Source organism: Pseudopodoces humilis, chromosome 14, assembly GCF_049639895.1.
Source record: "Pseudopodoces humilis isolate 2021_Gansu_Grassland_sample_001 chromosome 14, ASM4963989v1, whole genome shotgun sequence".
Classification (NCBI taxonomy): domain Eukaryota; kingdom Metazoa; phylum Chordata; class Aves; order Passeriformes; family Paridae; genus Pseudopodoces; species Pseudopodoces humilis.
The window spans coordinates 314,617-329,979 of NC_142213.1; the positions used below are offsets into that span (position 1 = coordinate 314,617).

At 50.3% G+C, this 15,363-nt stretch overlaps 1 protein-coding gene across 4 annotated transcripts in view; it reads right to left on the minus strand.

Annotated features, from left to right (window-relative positions):
• The window catches only part of ZFHX3 (zinc finger homeobox 3), a 123,003-nt gene that overhangs the window by 4,414 nt on the left and 103,226 nt on the right, over nucleotides 1-15,363 (minus strand). For all 4 annotated transcript variants that reach the window (XM_088062106.1, XM_088062104.1, XM_014260511.2 and 1 more), the window contains exons 8-9: nucleotides 8,353-8,455; nucleotides 2,400-7,862 (exon numbers count right to left, since the gene is read on the minus strand). In XM_088062106.1, coding sequence (XP_087918232.1) covers nucleotides 2,400-7,862; nucleotides 8,353-8,455 — 5,566 coding nt within the window. The remainder of the gene's footprint in view (nucleotides 1-2,399; nucleotides 7,863-8,352; nucleotides 8,456-15,363) is intronic.

The following is a 15,363-nucleotide window of genomic DNA, read 5'->3' on the forward strand; positions in this document are numbered from 1 at the left end:
CTGACCGCGTCATGGGTCATGGGACACCCACCAGCACCCAGGATGCCCAGCACAGCTGACATTTTCCTGACTCCTCTGAAATTCCCAAATGATAAACAGTCATGTCAGCATCTGCTCTAACGGGTCCTTGGGCCAAAGCACTCCAGTAGCAGGATGGTGCTATGCCAAAGGGTGAGAACGCTCAGCACTGTTCTCATCTTGTAGGAATCTTCACAGATTGGGAAGCCCTGGTCATGGCAACTGGAGACTGAACAGGCTAAACCTAATTTATTTTATCCTTATTAGGCTGATGTTCATGAATCCACAAACCTTTGAAGCAATCCCTTCCCCTTCCTTCCCTCTAATGATCGGAGCTCTGGATGCTCAGCTTCTGAGCAATTCCAGAGTTTATGTGGTGTTCAGACATCTCCCCTGGGCACAAGCATTGTGTTTTGGGTGGAATTAAAAGTGTAGTGATGCTTCCTCAATAAGGAGATAAATTAATGGTGGAAAGTGAAGCTTGTCCTTCTTCCTGACAGCAAGAATAGCCACTAACAACACTGTCCCTGGTGCCAATTTCTGCTCTCACAGTGGCTAGGGGCAGGAGGAGTGTGGCTCCTGGAGTCCCCTCAATTAGTCATGGCTGCTGCAGCTGGCAGATATGCTCCTGAAGAGGAACGTTTTGCTTGGCAACTCCCATGATGCCATCTGGGAAAAAAAGCCCCAAAATAAAGAAAGCTCCAATGTCCTGCTGGCACAGCCCCATACATTCCCCAGCTCCTGAGCAGGAATCTGTTGTAAAACCCACGAGCAAAACCCAACCAGTCTGTAACAAACCTGAGTACCTGCACTGCGGCAGGCGCTGCTCAGAGACCAGTCTGGGCAGGCAGGAACAGCAGCAGAGCCTGGGACCAGCTGCAGGTATGGTGTCTTTTATTTTAGTACTGCCATGGAGCCTCAGGAGGCTGCAGCTGGGAGGGTTCAGCCATGGCTGACCCAAACCCTTCTGAAATCTGTGTCTGCTCCTGATGGGTTGCTGGGACAAGAAAGATTTGTGATGACAGAACAGGTATGGAATGAGGCTCCACGCAGTGGCCCTGGAGATCTCAGATAAGGGCATGCTATAGGTGGACACCATTGAAATGGATGTTTCCCAGCTGAACATCCCTAAGAGGTTCAAGTGAAGGAGCAGGAGGTAATTCAGTGTTCCTGGATGCATGGCCTTATCTGCTCTGACAGGCCCGGAGCTGCCGTGGCCTGACCTTTGGAGCTTTATCTAAAGGCCACAAACAGACTCTTTGACTTTCTAAACAGTTCAGCCCTGTCTAGGCAGTCACCGACAGCATTTAAGATTCATCAGATGCAGTCCCATCTCCCCAGGACGCATCCTGGGCTTTGGAGAAAAGTAAAAGCAACAATATGGACTGAAGTGCAAAAAAGCAATTTTAGTTTTTGTTATAAACTTGCAGCACTAAGCAAACGGTGCAGAGCAATCTGCGATAGGGTGACGATAAGATTTGCCAGAGATGTTTCTGGCTGACTGCTCTGAAACAAGATTTGTGGTGAGAAGGGTGACATGGAAAACCTCTTGCATGTGCAGGGGCCCTTCACACACATGATGAAACAAGGCTTTTGGATCACATTTTTTAGATCACTGCTGGTCACTGAGCTGCACCTTCCACTGCCAATGTTTGCTACATGGCTTAGACTTTCCACCTATCCATAACATACAAAGGAAAGGAGCATTCTGAAAAGATGAAGTCCAGTATCTGAGATTAGGCCACCCAAAGGATTATGACAAATTTCATTTTTATGTAGCATTGATAAGAAAAATCTTATTAAAATACACACTAGACTTGTCCCACAACTACACTGTTTTTTGTTGAGGAGGTGCTTTCAGATCATACCCAGCCATTACTCAAAACTGATCCTCAGCTGCATTGGGTGGGATTTGTCACAGATGTCACCTCAGGGGCACATAAAGATGCTCTGGGCATCTGTCACCAGTGCTACCATGTACAGCACTCCTTTCCCTAGACACAGTTTGGATTTTTGAATGCTTGGGATGGCATCACATAAACTTGATGTCAAAAGGAAAGGAATAATCAACAGTGTATTCAGCACATTAGTCCTTCTGTTCCATTGGGTAAGTCTTCTATATTCCACTTCCTTAAAGGAGCTTCAGGATTTCTACATAGGGATATGCAGCATGTCTAGATGCTGCTCTGATTCAGACTTTGCTATAGAACTTCTTGAGTTCAGGAATTGGATAAAATACCTACTACTTTTTTGCTGTGAAGTCAACATGCTGAGCTAATGGGCCAGAAATCCTGTTACCAGTCACTCCTGAGGGAACAACTGCTTGTGCTAGGTATGCACCAAGTGAAGGTGTGCCTAAGCATTCTAATACCCACACCCACCTGTGTTGGATGGAGTGAAGCCAGGTAAGGATGGGCTGTTGAGGCCTGGGAGCAAGACTGGAGGGATGCCCTGTAACGCTGGGTACGCAGCAGGAAGGTTCAGAGCTTGCAGGGGTGTGTTGTCAAACATGCCCTGCTGTTGAGCTGCCAGACCAAGAACCTCATTGGCTTTTTTGATTCGGTCCAGCTCCTGCTGAGCCATCAACTGACGGACAGTAGCTGGGTCAAAATACTCCTTTTCCTTATCCAACTGACTTCCAATGGTTTCTTTAACTTTGGAGATATGCTGTTGAGAGAAGATATGGTCACGTACAGACAGCCGAGCGCTGTACTTGATGCCACACAAAGTGCACTCTGTTTTGGGTCCCTCGTAACTTGTTTGGTTTATACCAAAATGCTTGGCCATGCTGAGTTTTGACTTCTTCTCTTTCGCCCTCGCATTCTGGAACCAGACCTGAACAACTCTCTTTGGCAGTCCAATGTCATTGCCCAGGACCTCACACTCCAGCATGGTTGGTGTCCTGTAGTCATTAAAGCATGACTTAAGAACCTTGAGCTGGAGATTAGTCATCTGAGTGCGAAAGCGTTTCTGCCCGGGCCGCTCCCCGCTTTCTCCAGACTTGCTGGCTGAACCACTTGCACCAGGGCTGGGCGAGCAGGGGTCTGCAAGACTGGAGGTTTCACTATAGTCCACGGTACCTTCATTGTCGTACTCTTTGCTGTAGAAGCTGGGAGCTGGGCTGACCAGGCCAGAAGACAGACGATCTTCATATTCAGACATTGCTATCATGGCTGCTTTAGTCAGACCTTCACTGGGTCCTGATGTGGATTTGGTTTCGGTTGCAATCCCTGTTGCACTATCGTTGTCTGCGTTCCCTTCATCTCCTGTGGTAGTGTCTGTGATTGCAGTATTGACGGAAGAGCAGTCATCGTTGTCCAGCTTTGTCTGGTCAAAGTTCAGATTGACTGAGGACATGGAGGGACTCTCAAAGTCTTCAACCCCTTCCACCTTAATGGAGGATGGACTCAGCAGGGTTCTAGGTGACAGTTCCAAACTCTTGTTCACCGGGGAGAGGGGAACGCTCTGTCCGTCGCTGCTAGTTGGTGGCATGTGGGAAAAGCTGGCTCCATCAAAGATGTCTCCTTTCATCTGGAGTCCCCCATCGCAGTCTAGAAGCATGGCAGACAGCGTCAGGTTGTACCCAGCTCGCTTGGCCTCATGCCAGTGACGGGATCGGATATGAGCTTCCAGAGCTGTCTTTGCTTTAAAGAGAGCTCGGCAGAAGGGACACCGTCTGTGGGCTTGGGCAGGCCCCACAGCTCTGAACTGCCCCTTCCTCTCTCGTGCACGGGTGTTCTGGAACCAAACCTGTACCACACGCTTCTTCAAGCCCACTTCATGTGCAATGTGATCCAGCATCTTCCGTGTGGGGTTGGAGTCAAGCAAGTATTTCTGGTACAGGATTTCCAGCTGCTCAGGGGTAATGGTTGTCCTTAGACGCTTATCCCTTTGGGGTTCTTCTCCCCCAGTCCCACTGTCATTCTCTCCAGGGCTTGCACTGGCCTTTTCCTCCAGCTTTCTCTTCAGCGTGTTCATGGTGGATGTTGGAGTCGACGGTGAGGTGGCTGAGCTTGCTGGAATCTGTGGTAACGTTCCAGACAGCAGCTGGCTTGCCAGTAGTGGATTACTGGGATCAAAAAGCATGAATGGCATATCCAGTGTTCTGTCCAGGAATGGGGGGTGGATAAACTGGTTCTGTGCACTCAGGAAATGGAGCTGCTGATGCTCTTGCCAATGCTCAAAGGAAGGAAATGCCAGTTTACACTGGTCACACTGGTATGGGATTAGCTGAGGAGGTAGGTTTGCCAGCTGCTGAGGGGTGGACGTGTGAATGGGTTTGAGGGAGAGGTGTGAGAGCTGAGATGGATTTGGACTTGTCTGTGACAAGGAGCACTGAGGGGGCTGAGGAGGAGGTGGCTGTTGCAGCGAAGAGGGGGAGGATAACTGTGAAATCTTTTGGTGTGCTGAACTTGTCTTTTGTTCTCCTTGGTCCTGTTGCTGCTGAGGCTCTTGCTTTGGTTGCACTTGCTTCTCTTGGGTTTGGTTTTGCTGTGTACTTGGAGGTTCAGACTGCTTTGGTTTCTCATCTGTAGCTTCTGCTTTAGAATTAAAGGTGGAGGAATCGTCTGCCTCTGCCGTGAGCTGCAGAAAAGCTGAGGAGGTTGCATTGGCTGAAGATGTAGGTGTGCTGTAAGCTTGTGAGGGCATCGGTGTGCTGCAGGAGGAACTGGTTGGAGTCAAGAGCTCTATTGCATCCATAGAGTCCTCGTTCTGGCTATCATCCTGTCCATCCTCATCCTCATCTTTGTAACAAAGCTTTTTCTGGTGTTTAATGAGATCAAAAATGCGCTGAAAGACCAGACTGCACTTTTTGCACTGGTAGTTCAAGTTGCTCGTTCTAATGTACCTGTCATTTGTGAGCTCCCGTCGCTCCCCGTCTTTGCCTTCTCCCTGATTCTCATAGTTTTTCCTTGCTTTCTGACGGGCATTCTGAAACCAGACCACTATAACACGCGTTGGGAGGTTCAGCAAATTAGAAAGCTGCTCAAATTCATCATCCTTTGGGTAAGCATTGGCATCAAAGAAGTCTTGCAGGACTCTGAGTTGGTAGTCAGTAAAGCGTGTCCGAGAGGACCGCTTGCTTCCCCAGTACTCCTGCTTTTGAGGCTCTGGAGAAGGAGGCCGTGAGTCTATCTTCAGCTCTTCCAGACTGGTAATGGGAGGGTTGCTGAAGTTGTACGGGGAGTCCTTGTTGCGTTGGCGCTCCTTGAACAGGGTGTTTCTGAACCAGTGCTTGATCACTTTCTGGGGCAATCCAGATTTGTCTGCCATCTCTTTGATCTGTTCCTCACTTGGGGAATTGTTAATGTCAAAATACTGCCGGAGGACTCTGAGCTGGTCATCGGTGATCCGTGTGCGTGGCCTCTTGTTCTGCTGCTGCTGGAGAAGGCTGGGGTTGAGCTGATGCTGGTACAACTGGGCCAAGTCGGCGGGCAGGGGGTCTACGGGGCCCAGCTGAGGTGGCAGTTGTGCTGGTAATGTCTGCAGGGGCATGGTTTGCATCATGAGTGGTGAGAAGATGGGGAGCTCCATAGGCATGGAGAGCTGGGTGAGTGGCACAGATGGCTGGGCTGGTGCGATGGTGGGAGAGGTGATTGGTGGGGCAGAAGTAGGGATGGCAGGAGCAGCAGCCGGCTGAGGAGGAGCTGGAGGGAGCGGAGGGGGGGGCGGTGGAGGCGGGGGCGGTGGCTCTGGGGTCTGCGGCCGCAGCGGGTACAGTTTGTCATAGTGTTCTCTGTATTGTTTAGCAAATCTCTCTAACTGCTTAAAGGGAAAGTAATGTTGGTGAACGTGCTCTTGGTGGCTCTTCAGGATGAGGATGTTTGAGAAGAACTTGCCGCATGTATCGCACTCCAGCTTTTCCAAGTTCTCACCTTGCTCTGTCTTCCCATTTTTCTTCTGCCCCTTTTGCTTGTTCTCGTTGTACTGGATGACGAGCTCAAAGCCAAAGTTTTCCAGTAAGGCTTTGGTGGCGTTGCCCCTCGCGTCAGAAGCAATCCGTGGAGGCAGTATGGAGGGTTCCGAAGTGCTGCCTGGCATAAAGTCCTTCTTCTCTTTGGGCTTTAAGTTATCAGGAAGAGACTCCTTCAGTGTTATGTTATTGTCTCCCCTCTCTGTGCTTTCCCTCTCCCGTGGGGTTTCTTTATCTTTCTCCTTCACTAGAGATTTATTCTTCTTCTCTGGGTGCTGGCTCTGCTGTAACAGGACGGAGTGGGGTTGTGACAAGGACAGCTGACCTTGCTGCTGCTGCAAGAGCTGTGGATGGCTCTGCTGAGGGAGCTGAACTTGTGCCTTCAGATCCTCCAGCAAACTTGGACCTGTCCCAGTCAATGTCAGTGCACCACTGGTGACAGGCAAGCTGACTTCTGGGTTGAGCTGGAACTCAGCACTGGGGATATAGAATGGGAACAGAAGATGCTGCTGCTGCTGCAGCTGCAGAAGGGTCTCAGTGGTCATTGGAAAGTGCGGCAAAAGTGCTGGGTTGAAGAGCTGGGACTGCAGGAGAGCAGCTTGCTGCTGTAGCTCCTGCTGCAGGTGGGCCTGGACCTGTGCCTGTGCCAAGGTTTGAGCTTGTTGCTGCTGCTGCTGCTGCTGTTGCTGCTGTTGCTGTTGCTGCTGCTGCTGCTGCTGCTGCTGCTGCCTGGATGCAATCATGTCTGCCAGCTTCTTGCGGTTCACCTCCTTGGGCTCCGCAGGGGAGGAGATGTTAGTGCTTACAGTGCTACCCAAGGGAGGGATTCCCACGCTGTCACTGGAGACCTGGTTGAGTAGGCTGGGAATGGGAGTGGTGCCTGAAGTGCTCGTGCTGGTGGTTGCAAAAGCATTGCTGTTGCTGGCACTCACGGGGCTCGGTGTGGATGAGCCCAGGGAGAGGCTGCTGCTGCTGTTGCCGGCTCCGTTGCTGCTGCCGCCGGCCGCCTCCAGCTTGGCCGCGCGAGCCTTGGTCTGGTGCAGGACAGACCTCATGTGGATTTCCAGAGTTGAGCTCTGGCTGTAGGCCACGTTGCAGGTGTTACACTTGAAAGGTTTGTTATCTGGGCTGCTGGTAGGTTCAGGCTGCCCAGTAGCAGACTCTTGGAGGGCTCGTTTCAGTTTATGCAGATGAGAAACGGAATTGTAATGTACCAGGAGAATATTCTTTTGCGTGAAGGACTCCTTGCAGACTGTGCACTTGTATGGGCGAGATGGATCTAGAAATTTCTCCATAGTGAAGTTAGGGCCCTTCCTGAAGGGTAAGGCCCTTTTTGGTTCTGAGCCAGAGTCCTCTTGCACTGACCCTGAATCGCTGCCTGTTGGGCTCTGCTTTTCTTCCAGGTCGCTCTCCTCTTCCTTATCTTCCTCGACTATTATTGTGTGGTCCTCAGCAAGTGAGGGGTCACCCATAGCAAGGAGGTCCCCGTTAACCAAGAGACCACCGTACAGCTGCTGAATGTCAGCCTCACTCAGCTCCAGGTGGCTGGTTTCCAGGTGCTTCTTCAGGGCCTGGAAGGTTCGGAAGCTGCGCTGGCAGAGGCAACACATGGTGGCAGCCCGGATGACATGGTACTGGGAATGGAGCTGCAGCTTCTCAATGGTTTTGAAGGCCAGGCTGCACTGGTTGCAGCGGTACTTGTAGACATGGCGGTCAGAGACTGGCAGCTGAGGCCGCTTGGCATGGACATCGTTGAAGTGTGTCTGCAGGGCTGCTGAGCTCTTGAACACCTGGCTGCAGCCCTTCTTCCAGCACAGGAAGCCAGAGTCCTCCCGGGCAGCGCTCGGATCAGCTGGAGTGGGCTTGGGGTCCCCACTGTGCTCTGCACTATCCGATGGCAAAAGGGTCTTCCCCACATCCTCAGAAATCTCTGTGAAAACAGAATTAAAGCAAACCCAAAAATTACACTGGCACATCAGGGTAGATCAACACCCCCTTTCAGTCCTGAATACTCTGTGGTTTTTAATCTCCAACACAGCAACTATTTCTAACATTTCTCTTCTATCTTCATTCATTTGTTTCAATACCAGCCCATTAACCTCATCATGGCCCATTGCATAAACCTACACAATTTACTTCCTTGCCTACTTTGAATATCTGGTAATTATTCACACACACATCCCTTAGTGCATTTATCACCTTCAATTCTCCCTTTCAAGCAAAAGCCATTCAGCCACCTCTGTCTTCACTGTTCCTTTTTGATGTCCTGCCTATTTTCTAAAAAGAAGGCTCGTCAAAGTAAAATAGTATTTGAGTCTAGGTTCTATCACAGAGAGGATTAACAGGAATGAAACTGGTCCCTGACCAGGTGATGGACCTGGGGAGCGGTGGGACCATGGATCTCATTGACCTGCACTCACCAGACTGCTTCCCCAACTCCTCTGTGCCTGAGCTCCCATCCTTCTCTGGAGCAGCTGCTGGGAGGAACATGCTGCTGGGCATCATCACCTCAGGGGTTGTCACCTAGACACAGGGGGAAAGGACATAGGGAGAGAAAAAACACAGGAAAATATTTTAAACATAGTGGCAAAACTAGACATCAGTACTGTGAAGTCAGAGGCGTCATTTTTCACAGCTCACTGAAGACTTCGTATTTATTAGACAAAGCTCAAATCAGTCAAAAGTGTTTCTACAGTTACATTCTGGACATAATTAGCAGTGCACACTTGAAGAATAATCTTATTATTAATATTTTTCCTTTATGTGGAATTCAGACTTTGATCACTGACAATGTTTTGTCATGGGCTGTGAAACTTCTTGTGCAACCAATTAGGTAGATAAGTTGAAAGGCCCACCTTAAGCTGCTGAAAACATAATAAGGCCCCTAATTAAATCATACCTAGTAAAGTACACTGTAATCTTGAACCAGGGAGCATTGCAGCACTGTTTTCAAAGTGTATCGATGCAGGGAAAGGAGGGGCATGAGAAAGAAAAGTACAAATAAGGAGAGAGGTGACAAAGGAAGGAATGAATAAGAAAGGACTAAAGAGAGAGCAAATTGTGAAATAAAAAGCTTTTGGTAACCCTTTCCTTGCTCTGACTGATGTATTCCCTTTGCTCCTCTTAAAGTATTTGGCTAGCTCCTGCACCATCAAAACCAGTGCAGTGCTCCAACACCACTGCTTCTACAGAGCTGGAGAATCTGCATGGCTCAGCTGAGAGGCTCTTTGGAAGAGCCAAATGTGCATACTCATTCTGTTCTGGAAAACTGTTTCTTTGGATATACCTGGTCACAAACCATCTCACCAGCAGCCTGCACAAGGCTGGCATCAGATGCAGGACAATGAATGTCCTTCTGAATGTCTGGAGATGATGTCTCACACCCCTGGAACATTGCCTCTCAGTGCTGGGACAGACAGATCCACGTCACTGTCACCATCCCTGTTTTCCAGCACAGGGCTTCCAGTGCTGGTCAATGCCTGTGGCAAGTGAGGACTCCTCTACAGCCTTGAGCAGCTGCCCACACCACTTTGCTGACACCCAGGGAACGTTCTCCTTTCACCAGGTGCTCCTGGCAATGCCTGTGGTGCTCCTGCTCCCAGCCTCCTACTGCTGGGATGGTGAGGCACAACTAAACACTCCCATTCAGGTGTAAGGCAAAACAAGCCTCTCCATCCTTCTGCTGGATACGGAGAGGGCATCTGAACCCCAGACCTCAGGAGAGAGAGAATGTGTGAGGTGTCTGCATGCCACGTACCCAGCTTTCTGCACAGCCAAGGCTCTGAGTGAACTGCAGGAGATAGAAGCACACCTGTGGTGAAGCTGAAGCTCATGGAAAATCTCAAGATGAAAGAGTGGCACAGAAGTGGCTACAGAGCCGTGACCTGTGGGGGGACACAGAGCTCCCTCCCCTTCCTGGGCCAGCCATTGCATGGCAGTGAGTGCCAGGTCCCATGGAGCAGCAGACAAGGCAGCTGACACATCCCAGGAGGGGAGGTGAGAGCACCAAACTCATTCCACCTTCTACTCTAAACAGAAGTATCTGATGGCTGTGGGTGGCTGGTTGGTAGACGTGAAAGGTCACAAAGTAATTTCCAGTAGCTGGGCTCAGAGGAGGGGGATGAGCATGGACACCAAGAAGGGGAGGCAAGAAGAAACCGTCCCTCTCAGCTCTAGCAGCAGGAAGAGCCTGCTTTCCTAGGATCTTTAGGAATTATAAAAAATAAATCATGAGAAATTAAAAAAAACCCCAACAGAGTAGAAAAAGAATAAAATTATCTAACACCTCAGCTGCACATCATTATAGAGCTGTGGCTTTTCATAGGCGTTACAGTACGGCAGCCGTCCCCACCACCACGCTCAGTACGACGGATCAGTAATTGTTTTCATACACTTTAATTAGAAAAACTCAGATGGCTATGAATAATAATGGAAAAGAGAGACTTTTGCACTTGAAAGGTTGAAGTCAATCAAGTGTGAATGACGGCAAAAAAGAAAAAAAAAAGACACCAATTCATCAGGCCTCTGTTGTCTCGCCGCGTCTTTAATCATAATTCCTGATTGGGATTCAAGAAGGCAGTAAGCAGCGGTTCTTTGTCTGCCTTCACCTTCCGTCAATTAACTCTCCCCGAAATATAATCATCAACCTCACATGCTCCTCTGCATCTTAATCTGGGGCTCCAAACCTGTAAGTCCTGCCCTATATGTGTTTAAGTAATTACCTTTATCTACCTGCATCTCCACAGCCACCATTCCTTCCCTTCTTTCCATCCTCCCTCCACTACAGGGAAAAAGAGAAGAAGGGGAAAAAAAAAATAAGGCTGAAAAAAAAAAAAAAAAGGCTGTGGTACATTAAATTGCTACAGGCACAAAATTCCCAAAGGCAAACAGAAAAAAAGCTTGGAAAAAAGTGCAGGGAACCAGAAATTCTGGGTATGGATGTGGGAACTGTGGCAGTGGAGCCATAGGCTGGCCTTGGGGAGCAAACCACTGGAAAGAAGGCACTGGTCAGCAACTGGATCACTCTAGTCCTCTGGCTCCATCCATGCTGCTCCTGTCCCTTTCCTACATCATGATCCAGGGCAGGACCCTCCGTCCTTTCATCCCCATGGACCAGCCCTGAGCAGGTGGCAGAGATACAATGAGTGCAAACAGGCTGCACATCCCAAATCACTCTGCACTGACACAGAATTCCAGACTGCCTTTTTTGAAGCATTTGTTCTTTTACACTGCAAAAACATCCAAGGACATCTCACTTCTTTGGACCTGCAGATTTGCCCGGCACACGGAGGCCGCTGTCCGTATGTCCGTATGTCCGGGAGTGATGGTGGGCAGGAAGGTGCAGTGGAGCACAGCGTGGCTGCCCGGCAGTGCGGCAGGAGTGGCGTGCTGTGACACAGCCTTTTGCACCGCAGATGTGTTTGGTGGCAGTAACTGTTCCGGAGATGGAAAGGAGTGTATTTATCTGGAGCACAGCCCGTGTTAGTGCAGCTGTCAGACGTCTCCACCTCCCTCTCACCTGCACAGGCAATACCTGGTGTGTCATCCTGGCATTCTCTCCTCAGCTTGGCAACCCCTCCCCCTCAATTCCTGTCTACCTGTTTCAATGGCTCCAACACTGTTTTACAACAGCAACACGTCACTCACTGTGAGCCATTACTAAAACACAACCCCTCCAGCTGTGAGTTCAACAAATGTCGTTTGTCTCCTCCCTCCCCTTCGCCTGTTCATACCGGTCCTTTTCTGTCCAACACCAAATCCTACCCCCTGTGTTCCTGCAGCTACCATCTCCTGGCCCACAAGTCACCAACAAAGCTCACTGCTTTGGCACCTCTGTCTCGGTCACTCCAGTGCACAGCCCGGTGCACAGCCTGAGCACCCTCCCCTGCAGCTCTGACAGCTAAGAGTCCCTCTAAGTTCTCCTCTTGTTACCACAAAGAAGGCCCTTAGAGGATGGGAAGCTGCTGGACAAGCCTCTCTGCTTCCTTTTGGGTTAAATTCAGATCCCTTCAGCAGATAAACTGTCTTTATGATGATGAGACCCAGAGAGAGGCAGGTGCACTCCACTTTGATGGCCATCTCTATGGACACAGTGGCCTGGTGAGGACTGTTACAGAGCACCTGAGGGCTGACAGGCCAGGACTCCTGCCTCCCTGCCCCACCAGTATCCACACACCCTGACATCTACAAGCCTGTCACCCCTCTGCAGAACAACCAGTGGGCCCACTCCTCACCGGTGACAACCTCCAGCAGTGACACACACAGCTCTGGCCACCACTAGATCTACTGGACTTTTACAACCAACTGCAGAGCTGCTTGTGTGCTGGGCTGGCAGCTCAGAGCCCAACACCCATCAATATAACACCCACATATTGCTGACAGGTCCAAAAAATTACTCCCAGCTGACGTGAAAAGCCAACTCTCACACTGCACCTGCCTGCACTGACCAAACAAGGGGATGGTTCCCCTGAATATACCCCAAAATGCTGAAATCATGTGGCTCTAAAAAGAAAACCTCTAGAAGAGGTCTGAGGAGATACATCACTGTCCCCATGTCTATGAAACCAGGGGAATTACAGACAGGAGGGAAGGTTCCCCACCAGACAAAGGAGGTAATTTCCATTACAAAGAGAGAGAGAGAGGGTGCTGGAGTGAAAAGCTTCATTAGACTCCAAGAGGCAAAGTGATGGCAGTATACCAAGGTCACTTCTAATTTAGACCATCTAATTGGCAAACATGGCTCCAAATGGCTATCATCTCACAGGGCTCAGAATTAATGAAGCCCGATTATTTTCATTACCTTCATCCGAGATGGAGAATGAGACACAGAGTGAGAGGGAAAGGGGGGAGAGGGAGGGGGCGAAAAGGAGGGAGAGAGAAAAATTGAGTGACAGCAGAAGGGAGAGAGCAACAAGAAAAGACAATGGGAAAGAGAGTAAAAATGTAAAGATAGCAGGAGGGAGAAGTGAGATGCTAGGGCTGGGCAGGAATGACTCCTGGAGCAAAGGAGAAAAGAAAAAGATGGAAAGATGACTGAAATACTGGGAAGATGCCGTAAACTGAGGAAGAGAAAGCTGACAGCAGAGATGACGAGACAGAAATGTGCAGAAGGATAAGGCTGGCTGCGGGAGGAGGGAGAGCTCCCACTCCCAGAGGCTCCTGGGAAGCCGTCCTCTCTCCCAGCTCCAGCCCATCAGTCTTGTCAGTCGCCTGTGCGGGCGAACTGCACTTCACCCTCATGGGCCCAGGCGGAGGCTGTGATGGGAAAAGGTGGCACCTGGCCCTGCTCAGAGAGGCTGAGATGCCACAGAGAGAATCTGGCTACATTCATCCACCAGCCCCATGTAAGGGAAGCCGCAGGAGATGGGAGGAGAGTGTGAGCCCCAGGCTCTGTCCCTGTGTGGCACTGGGGTACGGCATGTGCTCTGTTGCTCAGGCAGCCCCGCCAGCCCCTGTCCCTGTGCTGGGGCCAGCGGGAGGACACGGGGGTCCCACGGGACAGCCAGCCCGGCTGCTCACGGATATGAAAAGGAGGGAGCACGACCAGGCAGCCTGGAGATGCTGAGCGCGAGCAGGAGCCGTTACCATGGCAACAGACATATTAGACACTGCAGGTTCCTGAACGGCGTCTGATAAGGTGTTATTAACTGGAGCCTCCTCCAACGCTGAGCAGAGACGCTGCGTCGAGAGGGACCTGGCTCTCAGTCACGGGGCTGCGATTCCCTCACCGCGGCGCTAACGCCTGACGCGCGCCTCAAACCCAGACGCATCTTCATGAGAGTGAGCAAACAGAGCCCCGGTGCTGCCGTGCTCTGCACAAACCACACTGATGGCTCAAAATCTTGTCATAGAATACAAAAAGACCCACCTTCTTCATCCCACTCTGTAGGACTACAGGAGGAGAGGCAACCCTCACCCCTATGTGTCTCTAGGTGCCAAAGGGAAAAAAGGTGGGAAAACCAGGAACAGGCTTGAGGATGAGCATCATGGCTGGGCCAGTTTTTGCTGATCCTTGCAGAGCCCTGTGGCCCTACACTAGCACAGCAGGTGGGCTCACCTAAAGGACTGTGCCTGCCCTGCTCTGCAGAGTGTCCTGAGCTCCGCCATGAGGGGCTCCTTCCATTCCCTCCTATCCTGGGGGACACAGATGTGTTTGAGGACAGACCAGCCCAACACTCCTGCTCCACACCACACATCCTGCCCAGGCACCCTGTGTGGCTCAAAACAAACCCCTCCATACCAGCATGACAGCTGCCCCGAACAAACTGGTTACACCCACTGGCCTAGGGAAGGGGCTTGTCTTCTGCTCACTGTTCTTAGAAAGCCAGAACACCTGCCACCAAATGTAGTTAAGAGGTGAACAAGGGCCATTCAAACCCTTAGAAGGTATTTATACACTTGAGCAGCACCAATGAAATGGACACAGGTCACAGAGGCCGTGGTCTGCGGGATAGGACAGCTCTGACCCAGAGGCACAGCTGGCTGGCTGGGCAGAGCTATGTCCTGAGGAGCCCTGAGGGGACAAGCAGCTAGTAATGCAAAGCAGGAAGATAAGAGCATAGAGGCACTTACGGAGTAGGAACTGGAACAGGCTGCTCAGAGAGCCTCTGGAGTCTTCTTTCCTGGAGATACTCAAATGCAGTCTGGACACAGTCCTGAGCAACATACTCAAGGGACCCTGCCTGAGCAGGGAGGCTGGTCTGGAGCAACTCCAGTGGTCCCTCCCAAGACTACTCATGACTCCGTGACTTCTATCTTTGACAAGGAGTCACAAAAAGAATTACAGAATCATTAAAGCTGGAAAAGACCCTTAGTCTTCCAAGTCCAGCCATCAACCCAACACCACCACCATGTTAAACTGTGTCCTCAAATGCCACATCCACATGATTTTTGAACATCTCCAAGGATGGTGACTCCACAGGTCCCATAAGCAGCCTGTGCCAGGTCTTTCCAGCCCCTTCCATGAATTAATTTTCCCTAATATCCAATCTAAACCTTTCCTGGTGCAACTTGCAGCTAGTCCTCTTGCTTGTCACTTGTGTGGGAGAAGAGACCTACCCCACCCGGCTCCAACCTTCTTTCAGGGAGTTGTAGAGAGGAAGAGTGACAGAAAGAGAAGACAAGAAAACTGTAGAAGAACAGCTGGGCCATGCTTGGAAGATGTCACAGGAGGGAGCTGGTGAAGAACATCGGTGTTACAACAAACACCGTGTTATTCACCCCCAGTGCCAAGAACCAGCAAAGAAGGGAGAAAACAATCAGAAACAGAGTGCAAGAAAAAAACACAAAGAGAAAGAACTGGCAGGAATCAAAATAAACACTTATTTTATATACTTGATGACAAGTTCTTAAATATAGACACTACCTCACATCATTTGCAAGGTAGACATTACCTTGCAAATATTATACCAAAGAAGCAACATAAATCCAAT